Source organism: Eschrichtius robustus, chromosome 13 (genome assembly GCF_028021215.1).
Source record: "Eschrichtius robustus isolate mEscRob2 chromosome 13, mEscRob2.pri, whole genome shotgun sequence".
In the NCBI taxonomy this organism is placed as follows: domain Eukaryota; kingdom Metazoa; phylum Chordata; class Mammalia; order Artiodactyla; family Eschrichtiidae; genus Eschrichtius; species Eschrichtius robustus.
Window position 1 is genome coordinate 7,017,326 of NC_090836.1, and position 12,178 is coordinate 7,029,503.

The 12,178-nt window shown below is 51.6% G+C and overlaps 1 protein-coding gene across 1 annotated transcript; it reads right to left on the bottom strand.

Annotated features, from left to right (window-relative positions):
- Positions 1 to 1,696: 1,696 nt before the first annotated feature.
- On the bottom strand, positions 1,697 to 11,606 carry C1R (complement C1r). The gene is made up of 11 exons (XM_068559978.1): positions 11,448 to 11,606; positions 10,485 to 10,713; positions 9,037 to 9,229; positions 8,574 to 8,720; positions 8,284 to 8,480; positions 7,845 to 7,992; positions 7,616 to 7,737; positions 5,744 to 5,822; positions 5,239 to 5,394; positions 3,502 to 3,576; positions 1,697 to 2,789 (listed from the first exon to the last, which is right to left on the bottom strand). Coding segments are annotated over exons 1-11 (2,118 nt in total). The 5' UTR covers positions 11,450 to 11,606; the 3' UTR covers positions 1,697 to 2,019.
- Between the last annotated feature and the right edge of the window lie 572 nt (positions 11,607 to 12,178).

The following is a 12,178-nucleotide window of genomic DNA, read 5'->3' on the forward strand; positions in this document are numbered from 1 at the left end:
CCCAAAGTCCAAAAGCAATTTGTATTTTTTTTTCTGTTAGTTTTCTATTCACAGAGTATTGGTTTTGTCCTTATTTTTCTACTCCAGTGCACTTGAAGAATAAGATGCACATGACTTTGTGGGAAGAGAGTGGGAACCAGAAAGGTCAGAGCAGTCACTGGATTCTCCTGAGATCACATTTGATGATTACAATAAGGACCAGGGACTCAGAATCTTAAATTTGCCAGGAACCTTAGAAATAACATAGAATTGAATTTTTAAATTTTAACCATTTCCATCTCCTCCACCCACTGAACTCCTGCCTCCATTAGAGTCCTGAAGGTGTTTCATTTCTGAAAACATTTCTAACCATTAAAAGAACTGCAGGACTTCCCTGGTGGCACAGTGGTTAAGAATCCGCCTGCTAATGCAGGGGACACGGGTTCGAGCCCTGGTCCGGGAAGATCCCACATACTGTGGAGCAACTAAACCCGTGCGCCACAACTACTGAGCCTGCGCTCTAGAGCCCGCGAGCCACAACTACTGAGCTCACATGCCGCAACTACTGGAGCCCGCGCGCCTAGAGCCCCAGCTCTGAAACAAGAGAAGCCACCGCAATGAGAAGCCCGTGCACCACAACAAAGAGAAGCCCCCGCTCACCACAACTAGAGAAAGCCTGCACACAGCAACGAAGACCCAACAATGAAAACCCAACGCAGCCAAAAATAAATAAATAAATAAATTTATTAAAAAAAAACCAAACTGCAATCAATGTATGCTCCTTAAATGTAACCCACACCACTTGTGTATGCTTTTGTGTAGACTATATGAGAAAACGTTTTCATTTCCACCTATACAAGTCCACAATCCTAACATCTAAAATGCTCTTAAAAACAGAAAGTGTTTTAATAAGTTTGGCACCAAAACTTATTTAGTGGCAAAACCTGACAGTAACTGGTGGGTAGTTGTCTAGAGCCCTTATCTATCTCACTTACTGTGAATATTCAAATGTTTTTCAGAATTATTCATCTGTGTTCTTACAGGGTGTTGCTGGGGCCATTACATTACATTACATAGATGGTATATTGCATTTCTGAAATCTGTAAAATCTTGAACATTGAAAGGCATTTGGCCTTGAGGGTGTCAGATAAGGGATTGTGGACCTGCATTTGGACTTAAAAACTCGTCATTACTTGGGTATGTTTTAACTCTGCCTTGGTCTTCTTGAGTTCAGGCCTGTGTGAGTCAGCTCGTGTAAAGTTGTTCAGACGAGTCCAGAAGAGTCAGTTGTGCAATAATATCATGATAATATTCTACCATAAATACTTATAATGCTTATCCCAAGTTCTGGGTACTTCTCTGGTCTTTAAATATATCCTAAAGAATACAAATTATTTTAAAATATTGTTAGTGACTCAACTTGGGAACCAAAATTTCATATCACTCCTCTCATAAGGAATATTTAGAGACTGGAAAGTGAGCTGTTAAAAAAGCTCTTATACCTGCAACTATGCATGTGGGAAAATAAGGATTTTCTTCATATTGTACAAGCAAAACAAAATACAGAAATAAATTGTTATCTACGACTCTAATTGTAAATGTGGGCATAAACTTAATTGTTCTCATTGCCTTCCTAAGTAAAATATTTTAAATATGATCTCATTAAATATTTTTATATTTATTAAATACTGCTTTTAATTCATTTTACACAATGGGCTTTCTCATAAAATTTTATTTGGAAGGAGTTCTATTCAATTACCCGATGGTTACAGAAATGGAAGAGGACAGTGCTAGCTAGAGATTGTGGAATGTATCTTCTGCAGCCCTGGGGCGGGGGTGGGGGGAATAAAGGTGACCTTTGGGTTGTTTCAGGTGGAGGGTGTGGATGGGATTATAGAAAAGGATTTATTTCACACAGTGTCTTTCTGCATCAGTGATTTTAATATGGATTCTTAGTGGTTGTCAACAACTGGTTAGATTATTATTTTTTTCTTTTTTTTACACACTGCTCTTCGGATTCTGACCTAGTGAATTCTGGGCTCAGTCCTCCTCCCCCATCTCTTTCTTGATCCAGTCCACGTAGTTGAGTAGTTTGGTGTAGAACCCGTACCCCCTGCTGCAGCCGATGCCCCAGGATACGATGCCTGTCGCCACCCAGCGATCATTTTTCTCATCCCTCACTGCAAAGACCCCTCCGCTATCCCCCTGACAGGCATCTTGCTTTAGAGTCGGGTCCCCAGAACAGAACATGTTTTCAGAAAACACGTCTTTCCTATTTTTTTTCCGGAGCCAACTCTCACAAACCTCTCGCTTAGCGATGGGCAGACGGACAAACCTGAGGTTGTGAGAAAGTCTCTCCTCCATGATCCCAAAGCCACTGACATAGCCCATGAGACCCTGGTCATAGAAGGTCTCGTTGTCGGGGAGGCAGATGGGGAGGAGGTTGGGGCCCAGGGTGACACTATTTTCCAGCTCCAGGAGGGCGATGTCCCCCTCGAAATTGTGGGACTCTTCCTGGCGGTAGTTGGGGTGGACGCTGACCCTGCGGACGGGGTGGTTGGCCAGCTTGGTGATCTCTTCCACGTTGACGTGGCCCAGGAACACGTCCACGGTGGCGTTGCCCTGCGCTTCGTAGTCCTTGGGGTAGAGGGTGTGCGCGGCCGTGAGGATCCAGCGGTCGCCCAGCAGCGCGCCGCCCCCTCGCCCGTGGATGTTGGTGAAGGCCTGCCAGGGGAAGTTGCCCAGCTTGGCCTTCTGGCCCCCGACAATGCGTTGCTTGTGCTCCACAGGGTTGACGGGTTTCCCGCACACTGGGGAGGAGAAGGGGGGGGCGGCGGGGGGAGGAGAAGGGGGCCGGGGCGGGGGGGGGGGAAGGAGAAGGGGGAGGGGGGAGGAGAAGGGGGCAGGGGGGGAGGAGAAGGGGGCGGGGGGGAGGAGAAGGGGGCGGGGGGAGGAGAAGGGGGCGGGGGGGAGAAGGGGGCGGGGGGGAGAAGGGGGCGGGGGGGAGAAGTCAGCGCCCGGCACCGCGGGCTGGCCCCTCCCCTTCGCCCCCTCTTTTTGGCTCATGGCCCTTTCTTCTCTCTCCTCCCTCCCTAGTCTTCCGTCTTTGGCGTATGGTCAGCCTCTTCTCCTCGTTCTTGTTTATTCTTCCTGCGGCTTTTCTCGCTCTTTTTTTTTCTTTTTCTTTTTTTTTTGGCCGCGCCGCGGGACCCGTGCCCCCTGCAGTGGGAGCGTGGAGTCTTAACCACTGGACCGCTAGGGAAGTCCCTCTTGCTCTTTTTTTTAATTCCTGATCTCCCACCTGCTCAGTGAAAAGTCCAGGAATGTCGGGACAGGTCCAGATCTCTGGGTGCCTCTGCCCTTCTGCTGGGGCGTCTCCTCGCCTTTTTCCTGATTCCTCCCTCACCCCATGTCTACCTTCAGCTTCAAGCTGGAGTGTCTCTCCCGTCTCTGTGCCCTGCCTCCACGGAGGCCCTGCAGGGCTGCCAGGGCCACAGAGGACGGCGGAGGGTTTCCACTCACCTGGCAAACACCGAGGCATCTTCTCTCCGGCCAGCTCATTCTTCCAAATGCCCTGAGCTGTGCAGGTGTACCGCCCTGAGGGGAGAGGGGCTGCGTTCAGGCTGGGAGGTCGTGGGCAGGGGCCAGTGAGCACACAAGTGCGGAGAGGGAGAGGACAAGAATCAAAGGGAAAGTTTCAAATATATGTGGATGGGATATTGAAAGTGTTAAGAGGCTCCATACGTATATTTTTGTTTTAATGCTAAGTGGAAAAATCAGAATACTTAACTATTATATTCGACATGATCCCTATTTGTGAAAGTAGACACAAAACCTGCAAGGAACTTATCAAACTTCCATCAGTGATTGCATCTTGGTGCTGGGTAGTAGATGTTAGTGGTAGCTATGGTTTTTGGTTTTTTTTTTTGGCGGTGCTGGGTGGATCTTAGTTCCCCAACCAGGGATTGAACCCACACCCTTGGCAGTGAAAGAGTGGAGTCCTAACCACTGGACCGCCAGGGAATTCCTGGTAGCTATGTTTGCTGATCACGGACAGTGTGCCGGTGCTCATTGCTCAGAACTTTATCTGCATTATCTCATTTAAGCACCACCGTGAGGCTTTCAGATATGCATCATTATCCCCACCTTAGAGACGAGGAAACTGAGTTTAAATAATCTGCACAAGGTCACATAATTTCTAAGTGCCAGAACCAAGATGCAAAGGGGGTTGTCTGACTTCAAAGCTCAGCTCTTAAGTAACACCTTGAATAGCCTATAAATAAGATTTTTTTCCTTTTTTTGCATGTTTCACACCTATTGTACAAAGCATGTGATTTCTTTTATTAAAAAAAAGTTTTAAAGATACCCATAGATGAGTTTGAGAGTAATTTAGTAAACCTAAATGCAGAAGTTCACAACATAGCAGCCTGAGAGGGTATGTGGGGAGAAGGCTGAGGAAGTCTCACTGATAAAGCTGTAGTGGTGGTAATGGTGATGGTGGTGATGGTGATGGTAGTGGTGATGGTGGTGGTGATGGTGGTGGTGGTGGTGGTAGTGGTGATGGTGGTGGTGATGGTGGTGGTGGTGGTGGCAGTGGCGGTAGTGGTAGTGATGGTGGTGGTGGTAGTGGTGATGGTGGTGGTGGTAGTGGTGATGGTGGTGGCGGTGATGGTGGTGATTGTGATGGTGGTGGTGGTGGTGGTGATGGTGGTGGTGGTGATGGTAGTGTGGTGGTGGTGATGGTGGTGGTGGTAGTGGTGATGGTGATGATGGTAGTGGTGATGGTGGTAGTGGTGGTGGTGATGGTGGTGGTGGTGATGGTAGTGGTGTGGTGGTGGTGATGGTGATGATGGTAGTGGTGATGGTGGTAGTGGTGGTGGTGATGGTGGTGATGGTGGTGGTAGTGGTGATGGTGGTGGTGATGGTGGTGGTGGTGATGGTAGTGGTGATGGTGGTTGTGGTGGTGGTGGTGATGGTGATGGTGGTGATGGTAGTGGTGATGGTGGTGGTGGTGGTGGTGGTGAGAAGAAGCTGTTTATGAGATTCAAGTCTTTCTTTGTATCAGCTCAGGTGTTTCCTTCTTCAGCTTTGTTAGATGCCTCTTGGTACCTCTGAAGCCAGTGCCCTAGATAAATATCTTAATATTCACTCTGTAGGGATTCTACTGGAAAAAATTGCAGAAGATGTCCCAACAAGAGGGAGAAGACTGCCTCCCTCAGTCTTCTCCCTCCCCATGAGAAGATTTGCATGGGTCCCTACCTCGCTCAGACATGCTTCTGCCATCTCTGGTTTGCATCTTGTAATACGGCTCGTGGCAGTAGTACTGGATACGGGCCTGGTAGGTGTTCACCCCCGTTGTGGTGGTGTAATTGAAGGCTCCGTTAGGCAAGCTTCGGGGCTGCCCACAGTTCTTGACTTGGAGAGAACATAGGGCCGTATGAGAGCTGGGAAGGATTGTTCCGGAACTTCAGTGGGAGGAATGTGAGCAATCTGCCCACAGAGCAGGAGTGGATCCACAGAACACGCTGAGAACCTTCGGGAAATATGGTGAGTGGGGGGCTCTCGTGATGTATGGGAACTGGATACAATGAAATTCAGCTCTGGGTACAGCCTGTCAGTCCTGCTGAGGTGAGGGCTGACTGGTTCCTGGATGGGCCAGAGGCTTCAAAGGACAAGTCAGGGGAGGGTCTTTCTGGGGAGATGCTTAGGCCAGACCCCTCTTCCCTTCTCCTAGGGGGAGACACATCCCTGAGTTGCAACTTACTCTTGCACCTGGGCATGGCGCGATGCCATGTGCCATCATCCTGGCAGACAGCTGTGAAGGACAGGAGCGCCTGTTTCCCCTGTTTGATCAGAGATAGAGGTGCTGTTAGTACAAGGAGGTGCTGCAGCTCCCTTCCTGTCCTCGCCCACACGGGAGCAGCAGGGATGCAAAGTCATCTCTCAAGCCCTCAAACCTTAGCACCCATGGACGTGGCTCCTTGGTCCTTCTTCCTAGCCGGTCCTTTCAGACCAGACTTACACATGGGCGCACATGAGCCACACAGCAGGAAGTCAGACCTAGGGCTAGTTGTTAGACCCAATAATCCTCTCTCTAGACTCTTGCCTGTTTCCACTGAGGTCCAATTGAACCCCACAATTTTAAATTAAAAAAACAACAAGCCCAGTTGTGTGTTCTCTGCATTGAAACAAAAGTTTCTGCCCTGAAGTAGGACCATGTTTCTCTTCCTCTGGAGCACCCTGCATCACCTCATCGCCCCTAGACTGTAGTCTTCTTAAGGGCAAGGGCCTTTCCTAAAATACTAGCACAGCCCAGCCACTTTCAAGGGTGCTTGAGGATGCTGACGTATGCTAAGTGCTGTCGTAGGTGAGCGGATGGCAGGGACCAGGGCGGGAGATGGCCCCCTCTGAAATGAAAAGTAATTGGACAAAATGAATGAGTTTTATTAAGATCAACAGTCATCCCAGACAATTCCCCCTGGAACAGATTGCAAGAGAGTGTGTATGAGGACTAGGATGTCCCAGTGAAATGTAAATAATATGAGATAAACCGTGTGACTTGTTTTAAACTCTACGATGTGAATGACAAATGCCAAGGTAAGGGTGCGGGTGGCGTAGGGTGGCGTAGGACGTGGTGAGTTGTAACCTGAGCAGAGAGGAGGGGTCTAGGGCACTGAGTCCTTCCTGGAGCAAGGAACAGTTACCTGGCTAACTCAGCTTGATGCAACATTCAAAGGTAAGCTCCAAGAAGCATGCATGAATGTGTGTTTCTTTTTACTGTACTTCCCACATCCAGAACACTGCCTGACACTCAGTAACACTTAAAATGTTTGTTGGGTGACTTTGCTACAACTGAAGGACAAACCAAAGGTCTCTTCTCTGATTCAGAGTAGGTCTTCCAAGTGGTTCTTTTGAACAAAGATGGGATGTCCAGTCCCAGGTCCCTGGCCAGGGGTAACTCCAACTGCATGCTTTTTAAAAATAGCATTTTAGTTTACCAGCTTTTGTGAGATTGACCAGTGGAGAAAACCACATTCTTTCCTGAGTCTGCAAAGCTGAGGACAGGGTGGTGGACCTGGGGTAAGACCACCAATGTACAGAAAAGGAGCCCCTTCTGGTTGTTAGGTGGGATGCTGCCCGATTCATGAATCATTGAATAAAGTCAGTTAGGTCTTAAAAAAAACCCCAAAATCCCAAAACCCAGAGCCCTGGGGCAAGAGGCAGGGGATTTGGTAGTAATCCTTGCTGTACACAATCCCGGTACTGTTGGGTCACTCCTTGCACTTCACCTCCGCCCCCGCCTCTTTGGTTCCTAACTCTACAATGACTTATTGGGCAAGGCCAGTAGCTCTTAAACTTGGCTGGTCATTAGTATCACCTGAGTAGCTTTTAGTAATCCTGATGCCCAGGCTGCATTCCAGACCCATAGACTAGTCTCTAGCAGGAGACCTGGACATGAGTATTTTAAAATCCTAAGTGTTTCCAATGGGCAGTCAAGTTGGAACAGGCCAGGTGACCCTTCCAGCTCAAACATGTATGATTCTACTTGGGGCTGAGCCTCAATCTGCTGTGGGCCTGACTGTGTGAATTACTCCTGATGCTGGGCCAGTTCCTTCCCCTCAGCTGTGGCTCTTACCTCCGTGAGCTGGTAGCCTTGTTTGCAGGTGGCGATGAAGTAGTCCCGGAACTCGTACTGAGGCTGCAGGTCCTGGATGATGGTGAACGAGTCTAGGGTCTTGGGCTGGGGGCACTTGATGACTGTCAGGGAAAGCGGAGGGCACATTTATGGCAGAGCCACTGGCCTTCTTTCTACCCACTACATCCTGCCCCCTTGCTGGCCAGTGAGGGGCCCCGGGCAGCCTTACTTTCGCTGGTGTAGTGCAGCTTCCAGCCCTGGCTGTCCCCTGACTCGTCCGTGAAGAACAGCAGGTCCACGGAGTTGCTGCTGGTGTCAATGGGCTCCGGCCTTTGCTTCCCACAGAACTCACCGATGTTCCTCTCGTTGGCATAGATCTGATGGGGGAGGAGGGAGGGTCACCTCTCCAGTTCAGACACTTTTCCCCAGGGCTGGGGCGGTGGTGCTGGTGGTGGGGATCCTGCTTTGTGTATGTTTTCAGCTGGAGAGTAAAAGGGATCCCCAGTACCCAGCTGCCAGGTGTGTAGGAACTTGCCCAACTCATGTGTGATGTTGGCCATTTCTGCACCAATTGGCCAGAGGGTCTAGCAGGAAGGAGCGATGAGAGGAGCCACGTGGCAATGGGGAGGAGAGGACAGGATCTCTGGGGGTGGGGAGGTCTGCTGTACCTGTAGCTGGTCGTAGGGACAGTGTACTTGCTGGTGGTCATCGATTTCGAAAGGCTCCAGGAACTTGAGTTGGAGGGTGAGGCCCCGCTCTACCCGGATGCTGTAGTTGCAGCGTAGGTCGGGGGGGTAGGGCTGGGGGTACTCCAGGCTGGAGATGTAGCCCGACGGCTCTGTGAACAGCTCGCTGCTGCACTCAGCTGTGAGAGCAAAGCCGGGAGGGGGGTCACCCGGAGACTCGGGCTGGCCCGGTGAGCCCTTGCTCAGTCCCTGCCTCCCAACCCTGACCTCACCCTGGCAGGAATGCCTGTCCTTCTGAAGCTCATAGCCTGGACGGCAGGAACAGAAATAGCCACCAATGTAGTTGTGACACAGGTGCTGGCACCGGGGCTGGGGATTCTCCTCGACCAAGTTGAGCTGGGAGGCACATTCGTCCAGGTCTGGAAGAGATTCCGGAAGGAAGGATTCAGTTCCTGCCGGGGGACTTCTGTGGTGGCGCTGGTCTCAGCGAGGTCACTCACCAGAGGCCTAAATAGACGAAGTCAGCTCCTGGCCACCTGGACCTCCCGGCCCCTCTAAACGCTTTCTGGGAACTGCCCAGTGGGGACAGGGCCCAGGTGGACAGCCGTCTTCTGGAAAAAACTCTCTTGGGAAAAGCAAGGAAGGCCAGGCTTCCTGCGTCTTTGGAGTCAAGGTTCTCGTTTTCCGGCCCCCGTGCAATACGAGGCCTGGAACCCGGGCACAGGGACCACTCACCCACAGCTTGGTAGTAGGCCAGGAAGCCCTTGTAGAACATGATGGTGCCGTTCTCCTCGTTGGAGAAATCCGTGTGGAAGGTCAGGAGCATCTTGTTCCCTTGGGACATAAATTCCTTCCTTCCTGGAGGGTTGCCCAGTGGAGAGCCCAGCTGCCCACAGAACCTCCCCAGGGTTTTCTTATCGGCAGAGATCTGGTGGAAGAAGGACAGTGGGGTAGGAAGACAGTTGTTGAGGGGACACGTCCCACGTGGAGGGTCAGTGAAGGTCATCCTTCTCTTGTCCCAACGAGCGGATCATGCTTCCTTGCTGGACGGCCTCCAGCTGCTCTCTGCCTGCTGGGCTCTGGCTGTTGCAAGCTTCCCCAGGTGACTTTGCTCTGTCCCCTGCATCTCCATCCGCTAACTCTGCACGTTATCCTGTCCCCCAAACATCGTCCCTCCCCTTTTATGACCCCCAGCATGTTTCAGACCTTTCTTCACTCCCATCTCCTCCTGTGCCGCCTCCCACTGGAATCCTGGTGGCCTCTATCTTTCTTTCATGCTTAGAGCCTGGATGGTCTGCTTTACCTTTTGCCCTGTCCTTCCACCTCGTCTTAGTCAAACCACTCACGTCCAGCCATGCCTCGTGATGGACTCAGCTGAACGTGAGCCTCTGGGGCCTGGTAGCCTTAGCAAGCGTGGCTGAACTTCCCTTACCTCTTTCTTCACAGACTCCTTAACACCTCCAAAGCAGAAGACATCCCTCCCCCCACCTCATTCTTCACCATCCCTGCCACCAAGACCCCTCGCCCCCAACACTGCCGTCTCAAGTCCTCTGGGCTAGGAAGATGTTTCATTTTCATGTTATTCTCTTATAACCTCCAGCAGGTCTCCTTGGAATAGTATTTATGGGCTGTGTGCATGCTCTACCTGAATCCTGAGTCAAGAATCTCATTTTTATTGGATGTAGAAAGATGGAACTGGGACGGTGCCCTTGGTCATGACAGAGGTGAGGAGACTGAGCTCCCTGTCCTTGCTGAAGCCTATGCTTGAGCCACGACCATGAACATCTCCCTTCCCCACGTCCCTGCGTTCCTGGTGAGGTGGCAGCCAAGGTGATACTCTCCATGGAAACAGGGAAACTGAGGCACAGAGAGTTCCCAAAGACTCCTAGCAAGTAAGAAGATGGCGAAGGTTTTTCTGATTCCGGTAGGCAGTACATTTCCTGAGAGTGGGGCCCGTACCTTCCCTCTGTGTCTCTCCCCTCAGCGCTCCCCTAGGGGCTCTCAAAGCAGTGGACACCCATCCACGGCATCACTTGACTTTCAGAACCCCACTTGGCCATCAGCTTTTACAGGCTTGGGGCTTTGTCCACAGGTGGGGGTCCTAACCAGGGTGGTCAGAACACAAGTTCCCAGGTTCCAGAGACACCCAGCTCTCCCTCTGCCCACCCAACCTGACCCCCTACCTTGACATAGTCATAGAAACAGCCTTCCGAAGGCTCCAGGTTAAACTGCCAGAAGACGAGCTTCACCCTGTATCCCGTGGGGACCGTGATCACAGTGGTGGTCTCAAAGTTGTCGGGGTAAGGCTTGGGGTACAGAGGCGAAGTCACTTCCCCATAGAGCTTCCGAGGGGTGAAGACGGAGCCTCCCACCCTGCAGAACAGGACTGGCACCAGGACGTATAAGAGCCACCTGCCAAAAAGAGAAAAGGTTATCTGTAGGGCTGGAGGGGTGCAGCAGCCTTGCGTTTTGGGCAGTGGCTGCGGAGGGGGTGGGGATGATCATACCGCCAGGTGTTTTTCTCTCAGCCCATTCTAGACCTCACAGAGATGTTCTGGGGGGCGGGGGCGGGTGGAGTGGGGAGGCTGGTCTCTGCAGCTGCGGCACTGGGTGTTCCTCCCCAGGGCAGTGTCCAGTCCAGAGGTCATCACACTCCCTCCACCTCTGTCCCCAGCCTCCTCCTCTGCCCTGTCCCATCACTCCCCTCCCCTTCCTGGAATAGGGCTGGCTTGGGACCAGTTAATTGAGGGTGAGGGTTTCCAGTCATGGCTCTTTGAAGGGGCTCCCAAAGGCTCAGCAAAGGCCTCTGGGAGAAACCACCTATGGAAGATGGTTTCGGGCACAAAAGGACGCCTCTCCAGGGCTGAGTGGGTCCCCCATCTCGCTGCTCCCTAGGAGCTGGAGGAGGAAGACAAGGTGGCATCACCTCCTGGGTCTGAGGTCTCCTTTTGTCCTCAGGAGGAGGGACGGGGGGTATGAGTTTGCATGTGCGCACGCATGTGCACGTTGGAAGGGGTAAGGTATATACGGAGAGGAAGTGTGTTCCCACCTCCCTGAGTAAATCTGGGGGCAGGGTTGCCTCCCGTGCCCAGGATTCTCTGCTCTGGCTTCTCCCTCCCTCCTTGGTCCCCATCAGTCTTACTCACATTTCTCAAGGCCTGCTTTTGGGTCCCTGACTCTCCTGACAGCGTCTTCATCCACTCTGCGTCCAGGGAGAGCAGGGTCACGCAGAGGAGGGAAGGGGGAGGGAATGAGGGGGAAAAGGGGGGGACCATTACGGGAGGAATGTTGGAGGGAATGAACTATTTGCATAAACAAAACCGAAAAAAAAAAAATCTGTTTCCAGGGTAATTTAGTTTTGGTTTTGAAATCTCTGATGGTGGTGCCACCTGCTGGCCACATGGGGAAGGTCTAGAGATGGGTCTGCCTTTTTAGGGACAGAAAAGCCTTTGGTTGGAGGCCCAGACTTCCGTTTCTAAATCTGATGGGAATTCCCTCTTTCTTCAGGGACCTTCCTGGGGTCTGATGTTGTTGTACCAGGTTCCCACCAAAAGGGCAGTGGAGATTGCAGTTGAGGGTGACTCTCTTTCCTGGACCCTTCCTGTCCTTAGCCGCCTGGCAGCCCTGGTCTGGGAACAGCCAGGGTTTCAATGCCCGGGATGATGTGACAGGAACAAGGGCTGGAGAAGGGTAGTGCAGGAGGGCACAGAGGAGAATGAAGTTTGGTTGCCCTGGGGTCCTGGCCTACTTCACTCATCAATGACACGTAGAGCAGGGATTGCTGTGACCCCAAAGCAGCACCAGGCTCTGTTTTAAGACCCTTCTTCCCCACCTCAGTGAACTCAGGCCTGCCAATGAACTTGTCTCTTAGAGAAGC

Coding starts and splice junctions, on each gene's coding strand:
- C1R (XM_068559978.1), bottom strand. Junction 8,481..8,573: donor GGACAGGCATTCCTGCCAGG/GTGAGGTCAGGG, acceptor TTGCTCTCACAG/CTGAGTGCAGCAGCGAGCTG. Junction 5,395..5,743: donor CGCCATGCCCAGGTGCAAGA/GTAAGTTGCAAC, acceptor GTTCTCTCCAAG/TCAAGAACTGTGGGCAGCCC.